We start from the raw sequence: 12,794 nt of genomic DNA, 5'->3' as shown, positions 1-12,794 counted from the left end.
TTTCAGTGTTATATCTCCTAGGCTGATCTTCCTGTTTTCTTATCTTTTTGTCCTCTTTTTTTTTTTAATGTTTTTATTGATTTTTTAGAGAGAGATAGAAGAACATCAATGTGAGAGAGATACATCAATCAGCTGCCTCCTGCATGCCCCCTACAAGCCCCCTACTGGGGATCAAGCCTACAACCCAGGCATGTGCCCTGACCAGGAATCAAACTGGGACCTCTCAGTTCATGAGGCAACACTCAACCAACTGAACCATGCTGGCTGGGCTCTTTCTGTTCTCTTCTATCTTTTTGTCTTTTGTCCTGTTTTTTAAAGATTTCCATAACTATCTTCTGAAATTTCTGTTGTATTTTTAAATTTCTGCTTTCATATTTTAATTTCCAAGGGCTCCTTTTTGTTCTCTGAATGTTTATTTCTCCAAGGAGCCTGTTCTTGTTGGTTGCAGTATCATCTCTTAACTCTCTGAAGATATTGATAGGTTGTTTAAGTTTTATTTTTTCTGTATTGTCTCTGTAGCCTCCAACTTTTTTCTTCTTGTTTGTTTTTCTTGGTCTATAGAATCTATGTTGGAGGCTTCCTCAGATGTCTGATTATCCTTGATTGTCTATTTATGATTAAGAGTGAGAAACTAAAAATTTGTTTAGGGGATCTGAGTCTATGGATTGGCTTTAGCTTTACTGTAAAAGAATCTGGGTGAGTCTTTGTTGAAAGACCATCTTTAGGTCTTTTCTCTTGGGCTGGTAGTTCTGCAATATTTTTCCTGGAAGGTAGAATTCTGGCTGTCAGCAGTTTGGGAGCCAAGTGAGAGGTGTGTGTGTGTGTGTGTGTGTGTGTGTGTGTGTGTGTGTTCATGAGTGTGCTAGTGGTGGAGTCTCTGCAGTCTTGACTTAATATGCATAAATTTACTTAATCCATGTGTTTTCAGTATGGTAACTCCATCCTCAAATGTGTGAGATGTCTCTCAATTTAAATACTTTTTTCTTTACCCTCTCCAGAGAACAAGACTCCAGACTTCTGCCAGGGTGGGAGAGGGAAATTGCTCAGTGATATGGAGTAGGAAAGAAGAGCTCAGTTCTAACTGCTTCCCAAACAACCTTTACCCAATCTTCTTTACTTTGGCCTTGATCTTTTCTCCCAGTCTTCACCCACAATTGGATACTAGTCCTGCCAGTTCCTGAAGTTTTTGATGATTCTGGGGCATAAATCATGTTGTTTTTTTGGGTTTCCCAATGAACAGATAAGATTTGGCTGTCTTGCTTTGCCATTTATTTACCACTCATCCAGTTACTTTTCAGAGTTTAAACTGTTGTCTCCTTCCCTATTCTTACACTTGTGAAATTTTTCCATTTAAATTTTAAAACAATTTTTTCTTTAGTTTTAATGAAATTCCAGGAAGTAATGGAATTAGATATGTATACTTAATCTACCATCTTACCTGAAACTCCACTACTCAAAATTTTCAAGAATGTCACCATTGATTGCCTTCAGCCTAAAATTCAAAGTCATCAAAATGTGACTAAAAACTAACTCAACCCTTTACCAACCTTATTTTTCCCTCTTCTCATATTGGAAAACCATGATCCTGCCTGATTAAGCTACTAATAATTTTTGAAATATAGCTTGTATTATCTGGGGTTTTTTTTTTCACTTATACTGTTCTGGAATATTTCTCCCCATCTCCCTCTGCTTACTGAACTCTTGTTCATTGTTAAAGCTTGGCTCAAATACCACTAGCCCTGTGGGCCCACACACTTCACTATTACCCAGGCTGCACACAATTGACACCATATCCTTCTTATTCAAGAACACCTTTTCCAGCAATAATTCTTTCTTGTTCCAATACTTTCCTTCCCCACCAAGCACCATGACTCTGGCCATAGGCCAATTTATAGAGCAGCTCCTGGTTTCACAAGGGGAACTTCAGGCCGCTGAATAAGCAAGTGTTCTCCTGTGGCACACAGCCTTAATTTCATGCTCTACATGCCAACTTCTCCCCTGCCATCCTGGCTTTCAACCACCGAATTGCCTCCTGTCCTTGCCATGCCACTTAGACCTGACAATCAGCTCCTCCAACCAGATTAGGACTCTAGTTCCCCACTCTAAATACAACTTGGGTTCACTCTCTTAAAAAGCTGCCTCTGGCCACCCAGGATAATCATCCCTCCACTCATCTCAGCCATCAGAGCCCATTATTTCAGAGCGTTCATACCAGACCAGCTCTTCCCAGCCAACAGGAAGCAGGATTAACAGAGTACATGATTCTACACAGGAGGTAGTGATATGCCCTGTTTCTACCCCTCAATTTTAGTAGACATACTTATTAACTAAAGTAAAACCTCTCATTTCATGAAATCATATAATTTTAGAGCTTAAAAGAAGCCAACCAGTTTTTGTCCCTCATGGGGGACTGATGGAGGCTAGGTATACCGCAGGAACTGGGAAGTAGGGTCTGGAGAGATGGGAAACAGAAAGTGAAGACTCACTCCGAGGTGGTGGGGTGGCAGCAAAGTGAAAGTAGACTAGAAAAGGAAAAAATGTCCATTTATAGCAACATTTCCAAACCTTGCTGCACTTTAAGTTTGCCTGCATGTAACAAAACACTTTTAATCATGTAGGCAGTTATCTCTGTTTGTTCCTTTTATATTTCTTAATATTTTCCTGTGAACAAGTATTAAGGATAAAATGCATGATAATAAAGGAAGCAGAAAAGAGATCAGAATCAATAGTTTTCACATCTTATGAGGAAGAACATATTTCCCACTTCTCAAATTATTTCCTATTAATCTACACTTCTGATTGCAGTGACTAATTTTTTTTTTAGTGGCCAAGGAAAGGGAATACATCTCAGTATGTGTAGGGCCCTACACCTGCGGAGTCTACATCAGAATCACAGTTGGGAGAATGATAGACACTGTGTCTTGGGCCAGGGCTGTCTACTAACAAAGTACCCTAGCCTTCCTCATCACCACCAGTCATGTTGTTGCCTGTGTGTACACACACACACACACACACACACACACACACGAGCAAACAAGTATTTTTATAAACAAGTGTAACATAAAGATCAGGGTGCTCAGTACCGTTTAAGTGTTTTTATTATGGAAAGATCCCTTTTTAAAATACACATGAACTCATTTCAGAAAGTAACTCTCTGTCCTGACGGTGGTGCTAGCTCAATGCTACTCACAGCATATGACAAACTGGCTTCTCTTCCCAACATCTGATTGTACATCATTGTTTCTGAGATTAAAAGCTGTGAACTTAGGGGTTTGTTAAACATAGACAGTGCAGAGTAAAAAGTCACTAAATTGTCCTAAACAGTCTATTAGAAATGGAAGAAATGTAGAAAGCATCCATTTTATGTGGCAAACAAAAGCAAAGAGAAGAGGGATTCACCAAACACCAAAGAGAGCATTGACCAGAACTTAGGTTTCTAATCTTTCCACCTTACTGTGCCCCTTTGTTCTTCCTGTTAGCTGGACGAGCCGGGAAGTGGGCGTCAGCACAGTGTAATGCAGCAAGAGCGTGGCCTTTGAGTCAGGTGGACCTGACTGCTCTAGTTGGCATGTGACCTTAGGCAAATTACTTAATCTCTCTGATTCTCAGTTTCCTTATATGTAAGTAGTGTTAATAATACATACATACCTTGTAAGATCGAGGACAATTGAAAAGATATGAAGATTATACAAATGAGAAGAAAAGAGGAGAGGAACCCCAGTAAATATGCAACTGTGAAGCTAGTAGTAGAGTAGGGCTGATGATGCATTAGTGATGAGGGAGCATTAGAAGTGGGAGAATGGGAATAGGAAGCCATCATGAAGTAATAGGGGTGGGTGTCGATTTTCATATGACACTCTACAGAAGTCCCTCCACACCCTGTTGGAAGCCAGAAATGCTCCTACAACTCCTTCTACATCAGTATCACTTGAAGACATCTCTCTCTCAGCCTCTCAATCCAGGTACTGAGATGATTTGTGCAATTACCTTATGCCCATGGAACTTTTTCTTCTTTACTGTCTGAAGCCAGAGCCATCTTTCTAAGACCTTCCTTATTTCCCTTTGTCAAGAGTATTTCCAGACATTCAAAAAATACCTACTTCTCTGCCAAGGTAGCAGAGAATCCTGTTCTTGCTAAATACAACATAAAATCCTGAGCGGTCAGGTTGAGATAAAAAGGGGCCAGGGGTCCCTAGCCAAGGTTTCAAAAGACCTCTGTCTTAGAGGGAGTCATGCAGAAAATGGTTTGTTGGGGAAGAGGTGTGTAAATCAAAGGCAGGAAGTCCATTAGGAAACTGGCATAGTATGGCATTGCCAAAGAGCTGAACTAGGAGAAGCCTCCTGACATTTCCAGGCTGGATGCTGGTGCCTGGGCTCATCAGACCAGGGGCAGGGCCCAGTAGACTCCACTACAGAAGCAGACCCAAATGGCAGGAAAATGGAGACTTAAGGGAGTTGCTTTAGAGAGATGGGCCAGGGGAGTTCTCTGTACAATCAGAATGAGAGGAAAGAAATTCTAAAATATGATCATGGAAAGACTAGATAATTCCGGCATAGCTTGCAGACTAAATACTATTTATACATCAGTCTCTGATTTAGTCACCAAGGTGAAAAGATCCTTCTCTGTATCAAAGACTCAGCATGAATTAGGGCAAAGGTTAATTTCAGATATGAGAGACCATGAGAGACCAGAGATACAGAGCGGGAAGTAGGCGCTCTTTGCTTTCAGATCACTAACTATCAAATCATTAAAACTCTTCCTTACATTTATATTTGCAACCCAAAGCACATATGTGAAGTTTAAAACATGCCAGAGTATGGTTGCTTTGCTGACTGATAGCACAAACTAGTTATATGCTGTTTCCACCAGTCCACCTGCCGCTTTTTAACTGCACAAGCAAGTATTTGCCCTCAGGCTTCAGACCTCACAAACTCTGTAAGAACAGTTGAGCTGTGTCCATTTGATGGGAAAATATCAAGTCCATTCCATTTTTTTAAAAGGCCAATTCAAACAATCAAATCAGTCCTTTTTTTATTATTATTACTGATTTGTTATTTTTTTTCTAGTTTTTAATGTATTTATTGAACCCAGTCTCAGAGTTTGAGACTCTCATTATCAATTTTAAAAGCATGCTTTTTTTTTTAATGTTAAAAATAAATCTATTTCTGTGTCCAAACCAGCCATGCATATTAACGTGTGTGAATATCCTCAGGGTTTAAATTGTTTTGGATGGGAGGGGGAAGAACTGTAGCAAGAATGACCCTTTCACGGGGGTCGCCTGAGACATAACAGTAGCAAAATCACAGTTATGAAGTAGCAACAAAAATAATTTTATGGTTGGGGGTCACCACAACATGAGGAACTGTATTAAAGGGTCATGGCATTAGGAAGGTTGAGAACCACTAGAAACAAGATGGCAGATCAGTGAGAATTTTTAAAATGTTCATTCTCCCTGAATAATTGCTCATATTCAGATCTTAGTAGCAATGGGTTTTCTTGTAGCAGGAAATATAGGTGAGATATGAAGAAAATCTTGCATCAGGGTGTGAAGCTTTGAAAACAATTGCCAAATCTTCCCAAACCTATGTGAGGGAGTGGTGATGCATCATTGTCATTGTCATTGTCATTGTCGTCTTCCTCGACATCATCATCCCTACTTATTGAGCACACCATGCACCAGGAACTATGTTAAACAATTTACATGTGTTGTCTTTGGAAGAAGGGAAAAGGCTGCATCATCCTTTAGAAGTTTAAGAACTCATTTTAAGAAGAAAAAGGAGAACCAAAAAGAAAGCGTACTGAAGTAAGTCATATGAGAATAAAGAGAGGATAAAAAAATTACAAGAGCAGAAGAACAGTGACCACGTATTTTGCTGCATTGAGGCAGGATGCTGTAACGTGAACCAAATTGTCCTACACGAAGGCTCTGGTATAAGTGATCATGAGGCAAGAACTGGCGGTGTTTGGAGATCATTTATCCCGACGAAAGAGAGAATCCAGGCATGGATATTTGATTCAGGAATCAGGGAGCTATCGTCTAAAGGAGTAAGTAGATTTTGAGGAAACCAGAATATCTGTCACTCAGCGTATTGTCTAATTCATGTTTAACCCAAAAATAGAGCCAGGTCTGAGAAAGTAGAACCAAGAGATGTCAAACTAAGTAAAAACTAAGGGTGAGATTTTGTAGTTGGATTGCTCACCAGCTGGATTACAGGGAAGACTCGGTTTTGATACTGCCTGGGTGTTGTGGCAGTGGCTTACTAAAACGTATATGTAGTGAGCTCTAATGGGATGGAGGTACAAGAAAATGCACTAACTGGCACAATGTCCTAGCATGAAAGTCACCTGGGAATTTCTTTAGAATTTCCTAGAGGGTATTATGGACCTAAAGGGTATTATGCTAAGTGAAATAAGTCAGTCAGAGAAAGACAAATACTATATGATTTCATTTGTATGAGGAATCTAAAGTACAATATAAATGAACAAACAAAACAGAAACAGACTCCTAGACATAGAGATCATAGTTACGGTTGTCAGAGGGGAGCAGTACTGGGGGGCTGGATGGAAAAGGCGAAAGGATTGAGAAGCACAGATGGGTAGTTACAGAATATTCATAGGAATGTAAAGAAGAGCATAGGAAATACAGTCAATAGTATTGTGATAACTATGTATGGTACCAGGTGGGTAATGGAAATATTGGGGGGAACACTTTGTAAAGTATACGATGATCTAAACACTATGCTATACACCTAACACTAATACAAAATAATATTAAAGGTAAAGTGTAATTGAAAAAAATATATTTAAAAAATTTTTTAAATTCCTAAACCCAGACCCCACCTAAGACTAATTACATCACAATTGCTGGGGGTAGGACACAGGTACCAGTGTATTTAGAAGGCCTCAGGTGATTCCATTGTGCTGACAAGTACAGAAACTGCTGTCTCAGCAGCTGAAAGGTTTGGGAGCAGTAGGAACTGTGAGGAAGGACTACGGAAACCAGTGGCTCTTGGTAATCACTACTGATTCTTTGCAGAGAGAAAATCACAGGCTCAGCTCTATTAATCAACAACTTTAAGCAGCAAGAGTCTGAGCACCTCCCTGACAGCATTTAAAGAGACTCTCATTTCCTGCCGCCAGAGGGGAGGCACAGCTGAAGGTCAGGCTGAGGATTTAATGAGAACTTGGAATCGCCTGAACCGTCTGGGCCTGCAGAAGTGACCAACTCTCCCTTGTTGGAAAATAGAGCCCTTCTGCTGCTTAAAGGCTGTAAAGAGTTCTCAAACGAAGCTGTGCTTTGCAAATAGGGTTGCCAGGTAAAGTGCAAGATGCCCAGGTAAATCTGAATTTCAGGTAAACAATGAATAATTTTTTAGTATACTAATTTTCTATATTTTTTGTTTGCTAAATCTAGCAACTCTCTTTTTTAAGACAATCCTTGCCCTCTTCAGGGTCTGTCCTTACCTCTCCTTGGCCACCAGATGTATAGTTAAGATCAAGTCTGAGCAAAACCTGACCTGTGAAGTACCAGGCTTGCTAGGGGAAGAGAGAGAAAATGAACCAAAAGAGCTGCAGGACTTGGCTAGCATGTACTGGCAGGAACTGGGAAAGCATGCCTGGGAACGACTCCGGGGCTGCTGGATCAAGGGAAGCAGAAACAATCTAAATAAGGAATTTAATAACACCTGTCTGTAAAAGGGTCCTGGGTGACCGTTCTAACACACCCCTGAGATGGTGCTTGAAGACTGGAAAAAAAAGTGGTCCATAGTAAAGGCCATAGGGGTGCCGGAGCTGCTATGGCAAACTAAGGAAAGGCTCAACAGGCTTAGAGAAGTTGGAATGCTGGAAGGAGCCTCCTGTATAAACCTGGAAAACCTGCCACTGTCTGTTTCTCAAGAGGGCCTGAAAGATACTTCATTAGCCACATGGGTAAGAAATAAGCTGGTGAGAGGGGGACCTTCATGCATTGTTGAAAGTCCAGGAAAATTTGTTCTCTGTAGGCTGGACTGACAGCAGAAACTGTCACAGAAGTGGGCTTTATAGTATCAATGGGAATGACAAGGTTCTGGAATGACCAGAGGCCAGGGGCAGCACTTAAACATCAGAGATAATGGGTATAATTACTGTATGGGCAGCAAGTCTGAAACAGCAGCGGGGGAGGGGAGGCAGCAAACCTGCAGAGATCTTTAGAGGTGGCTCACAGAACATGGTATTCCTAGGGGCAAGGAGATGGGCCAACATCAGTGGTCCTGCTTAATACACATAATCAAGAGGGATAGAGAACACATGAACAGAGGTCACACACACCCTATGCCCCCCAGAGGTAATCTTTATCCTGCCTTTCTGATAAACTTTTTTTTTATTGTTTTACAGTCTATCTATGCACTCCATACAATATAGTTTTATTTGCCTCACATTCTGAATTTTATATAGATTCACACGATATAGTTTTCATGTTTATGACTAATTTCTCTCATTCAATATTATGTTGGTGAGATTTTTACACATTGTGTGTGCCCACAGTATCTTAATTTTTAAATATTTTTATTGAGGCATAATTGGCACGTGGCATTATGTTAGTTTCAGGTGTACAACGTAATGATTTCATATTTGTATACATTGTGAAATGATTACAACAATAAGTCTCCTTAACACCCATCACTACACAGTTGCACAATTATTTTCTTGTGATGAGAACTTTGAAGATCTACTCTCAATTTTCAAATATGCAGTGCATTATTATTAACTATAGTCACCATGCTGTATATTACATCCTCATGACTTATTTATTTATATACTAGAAGTTTGTATCTCCATCCACTTGCTCCCCGAGTCCTAACCCACACCCCCCGTCCCAACTTCTAGCAGCCTCAGTCTATTCTCTGTACCTATGATCTTGGTTTGTTTGTTTGTTTGTTTGTTTGTTTGTTTGTTTTAGACCCAACACATAAGTGAGATCTTTGGTATTTGTCTTTCTCTGTCTGACTTATTTCATTTAGCATTATGCCTTCAAAGTCCATCCATGTTGTTGCAAATAATAAGATTTCATTCTTTTTATAGTTGAATAATTTTTCATTGTGTATATATATATATCACATTTTTTTATCCATTCATTCAGCGATGGACACTTAAATTGTTTCTAATCTCAGCAATTGTAAATATTGCTGCAGTAAACATGAAGCTGCATATGTTTTTAAATTAGAGTTTAACTTTTCTTTGGGTAAATACTCAAAAGTGGAATTGCTGGATCATATAATAGTTCTATTTTTTATTTTTTGAGGAAACTTTATACAATTTTCTATAGTGGCTGTACCAATTTGAATTCCCACCAGCAGTGCACAAGGGTTTTCTTTTCTCTACAGCCTCACTGACGCTTGTTACTTCTTGTCTTTTTGATAGCAGCCTTTCTGACTGATGGGAGGTTTTGATTTGCATTTCCCTAATGATTAATGATGTCGAACATCTTTATATGTACTTGTTGGCTGTCTATATGCCACTTTTGGAAAAATTTATTTAGATCTTCTGCCCATTTTTAATCAGTTTTTTTTGTTGTTGTTGTTGTTTGCTATTTGAGTTGTAGGAGTTCTTTAAATATTTTGGATATCAGCACCTTATCAGATATATGGTTTGCAAATACTTTCTTCCATTCTGTAGGTAGCCTTTTCATTTTATTAATGGTTTCCTTTGCTTTGCAGTTTTTTTATTTGATGTTGTCCATTTATTTATTTACTTTTGTTGCCTTTGCGTTTGGTGTCAAATCCAAAAAATTATTGCCAAGACCTACGTCAAGAAACTCACCATCCCGGCTGGTTTGGCTCAGTGGTTGGAGCATCGGCCTGGGGACCACAGAGTCCTGGGTTCGGTTCCCGCCAGGGGCACGTACCAAAAAAAAAAAAAGAAACTCACAACCTGTGATTTCTTCCAGTTTTATGGTTTTAGATCTTATATTCAAGTTTTTAATTCATACTGTTATCGGCAGTGGAGTATCCCTTTCCCCACTGAGTACTGGGAGTGGTGTCCTTATGATATCTCAAGAAAAAAAATTTTCTGACACTCACACAGGAGGATGGGTGATTTTTATTTGTGTGGAATTATATCCCTGGGTTCCCAAAGTCCCATTTCCCTTAATCCAGTCCTGGAAGAAGTGTAGTTGGGGCTTCATTAGAGCTAGAAGCCAAGCCAGTGTCGAGTTTTTGTTTCACATTAGAATTGGGTCCAGTTTAGCATTAGGCTAGTTGCAGTCCGTTAGTCTGTTGTATGGGGTCCACATGGCTGTGGGCCATGTGGGCAAATGCGGGGAAGCCAAGAGAGCATCCCCCGGCAAAAAGAGTCCCAAGGGAGCCACAAGCCCAAGCGGGTGAACTCCTGTGTTTAGGGAATTAAGTATTCCAAATCTTCCCACACTTGCAGTGGCCATGCCCGCTCTGGCCAATGACCTGTTCTCAGGTGTTTCTGACAGGCAAGTAAGGAGCTTTCCTATGTCATCTCAACTTTACTGGGCCTTTGTCTACCCCCTCACCCTTTAGTCCCTTCCCCCAGTGATGTGTGGGGAATGGACCGGTGGCTCCCTGGGGAGGGTAAAGCTGCAGCTTCCTGGCAAAGCTGCCCAGATGACATGCCTATAATATTTGGCCTTCTCTTTGCTCCTTTCCTGTTATTAATAACTAGGCTAATTACAACAGTATCAATACTATTTATATACCCAGGAAGCTGTTGCCAAAACCAAGATTTAGAACATTTCCTTCACCCCAAAAGAGTCCTCATGCCCTCTGCAATCCATCCCTCTCTCCATCCTTGGCCCTCAGGATCTGCTTTTTGTCATTATAGATTAATTTAGAGATAAGAGATTGATTTTCAAGAAGTTTACATAAATGAAATCATATAGTATGTATACTCTTTGACTGTCTTCTTTCACTCAGCAGATTTTGAGAGTCTACTTATTCTTGACAAGCAAATGAATTTTTCCCTAGTTAGGGCTGTTATGAAGAATACTGTTGTTAGCATTTGTTTAAAAAGAAATAACAAGGCAATAAATGGGAGGTATAAAAACTGAGCCCTGGCCGGTTTGGCTCAGCAGTTAGAGCATCGGCCTGCGGTCCAGAGAGACCCGGGTTCGGTTCCCGCTAAGGGCATGTACCTCGGTTGCAGTTTGTCCCCGGCCCTGGTTGGTCGTGCGGGTGGCAGCCACTCGATGTGTCCCTTTCACGTCGATGTTTCTCTCTCTCTCTCTCCCTCCCACTCTATCTGTGCAAAAAATGGGAAAAGTGTCCTCGGGTGAGGATAAAAAAAAAAAAAAAAAAAAAAAACTGAGTCATTTGCCCCCATGATAGCAAACCAAAACTTAACTGCAACTTCTCCCAGAAATATGAACTTTAAAGAGTTAATCTGAAATTTCCCGATTAGCACTAGTAAGGTAATTTGCATAATAGGACCCCTGCCATTCTCTTTACAGGACACCCCCCCCCCCCTTAAAAAGATGACCTGGTGGCCTGAACAATCTTTTGTTTTGCAAAACCTTCCACTTTGCACAACTCCTGGAAGTGCCTTTCTAGTTGCTAGATGGATGCTGCCTGATTCATAAGTCACCTAATAAAGCCAATTCGATCTGCAAATTAACTTGATTGAATTTTGTTTCATAACAGATTTGGAGGTGGTGATGAGATCAAAGGAGACGTCCAGTGGCTTCAGGGAGAAGAAACATAGGCCTGGTCCCCAGGAACCCTTTTGAGTTCACTGCCTTTCTCACCATTACTGGGTTGTCTGTAAGTTCCTCTCCATTTTAAGCTCCACTGTTTTTGCATTGAAGCTCCCAATCTAATTGGCTTTCCTTTACAGAGCAGGTCAGCTTGAGCTGGTAGGCAGTTCTCCACAGAACCAAGGCCCTAGATTTTCAGACTATAATTCCCAGGACACAGTAACATCTCTTGGTTGCTAGTGATATAGTGGAAAACCCTGGCCCTTGATTCTGTTCCCAGATTCCATGTTGGGAACTATTGGTGTGGTGGCAGCTGCAGTTCTCTATTTGTTTAGAATCAGTCCACAGTCCCATTCCTGGGGTTTGCTGGTTCAATTCTTCCCCGAGTTCATGGTTCCATGGGAATTGTTGGTGGTGTCCACAGGGCCTTTTCTTGGACAGGATGAAGTAACATCTCTTGGTTACTGCTGATATATTTAGGTGCACAGATTTGTTTGTCTTATTTTGTGCAAATAGATAAAGATTAAGGGAAATAGGATGCTTTATATCCAAAATTTTGAGGGTGCCACCTTCTGGCATACCTGTTTAACAAGAGTCCCAGAAACTGCAGATATTTAGCAAAATCGCGAAGTATTAACACTGGTCATTATAGGGAATGTTCCAATTAGACAAAATTGTTCACTTAAGAAATGCACTTGAGAACAAAGGATGCCAGTTGAACTAAAAGAAATGGGATGCCTCCTTTAACTGGTATACAGAAGCTTCTAAAAGCTTTCTGTTTGCCCTTAACTTCCAAATTACTGCCCTAAGCCTCTCATTCCAAGAAACCAAAACCCATCACTCTTATTGTTTAATCTTTCCCTAAACCTCTCATTCCAGAAAACTAAAATCCATCACTCCAGTCAGGAGGAACAGAATGATGGAACCATCCTAACCCACCCAAAACTGCAAATGGTCGCTCCACAAGAAAAACAAGTTTCAGGAGACCCTAGCCCCCGACCAACCAAGAACTTGGGAGACTCCAGACCCGACCAATCAAAGACAACCACGTCTCCTCGGCTGAACGACCATCGCCACCCCCCCACCCACCCCCAGCCC

At 40.7% G+C, this 12,794-nt stretch overlaps 1 protein-coding gene across 3 annotated transcripts in view; it reads left to right on the top strand.

Moving 5' to 3' along the window:
- Positions 1-12,590, top strand: part of CD86 (CD86 molecule) — a 68,823-nt gene extending 56,233 nt beyond the window's left edge. For 2 of the 3 annotated variants that reach the window (XM_036243861.1, XM_036243859.1), the window contains 2 exons: positions 11,644-11,763; positions 12,576-12,590. In XM_036243861.1, coding sequence (XP_036099754.1) covers positions 11,644-11,729 — 86 coding nt within the window. In that variant the 3' untranslated portion in view covers positions 11,730-11,763; positions 12,576-12,590. Of the gene's footprint in view, positions 1-11,643; positions 11,764-12,575 lie in introns of those variants that run through there. The other variant, XR_004956856.1, reaches the window with a different exon arrangement.
- The last annotated feature ends 204 nt before the right edge of the window (positions 12,591-12,794 follow it).

Source organism: Molossus molossus, unplaced genomic scaffold, assembly GCF_014108415.1.
Source record: "Molossus molossus isolate mMolMol1 unplaced genomic scaffold, mMolMol1.p scaffold_m16_p_5, whole genome shotgun sequence".
Classification (NCBI taxonomy): Eukaryota; Metazoa; Chordata; class Mammalia; order Chiroptera; family Molossidae; genus Molossus; species Molossus molossus.
Note: the sequence above shows the minus strand (reverse complement) of the source record. Positions and strands in the feature narration are given on the sequence as shown.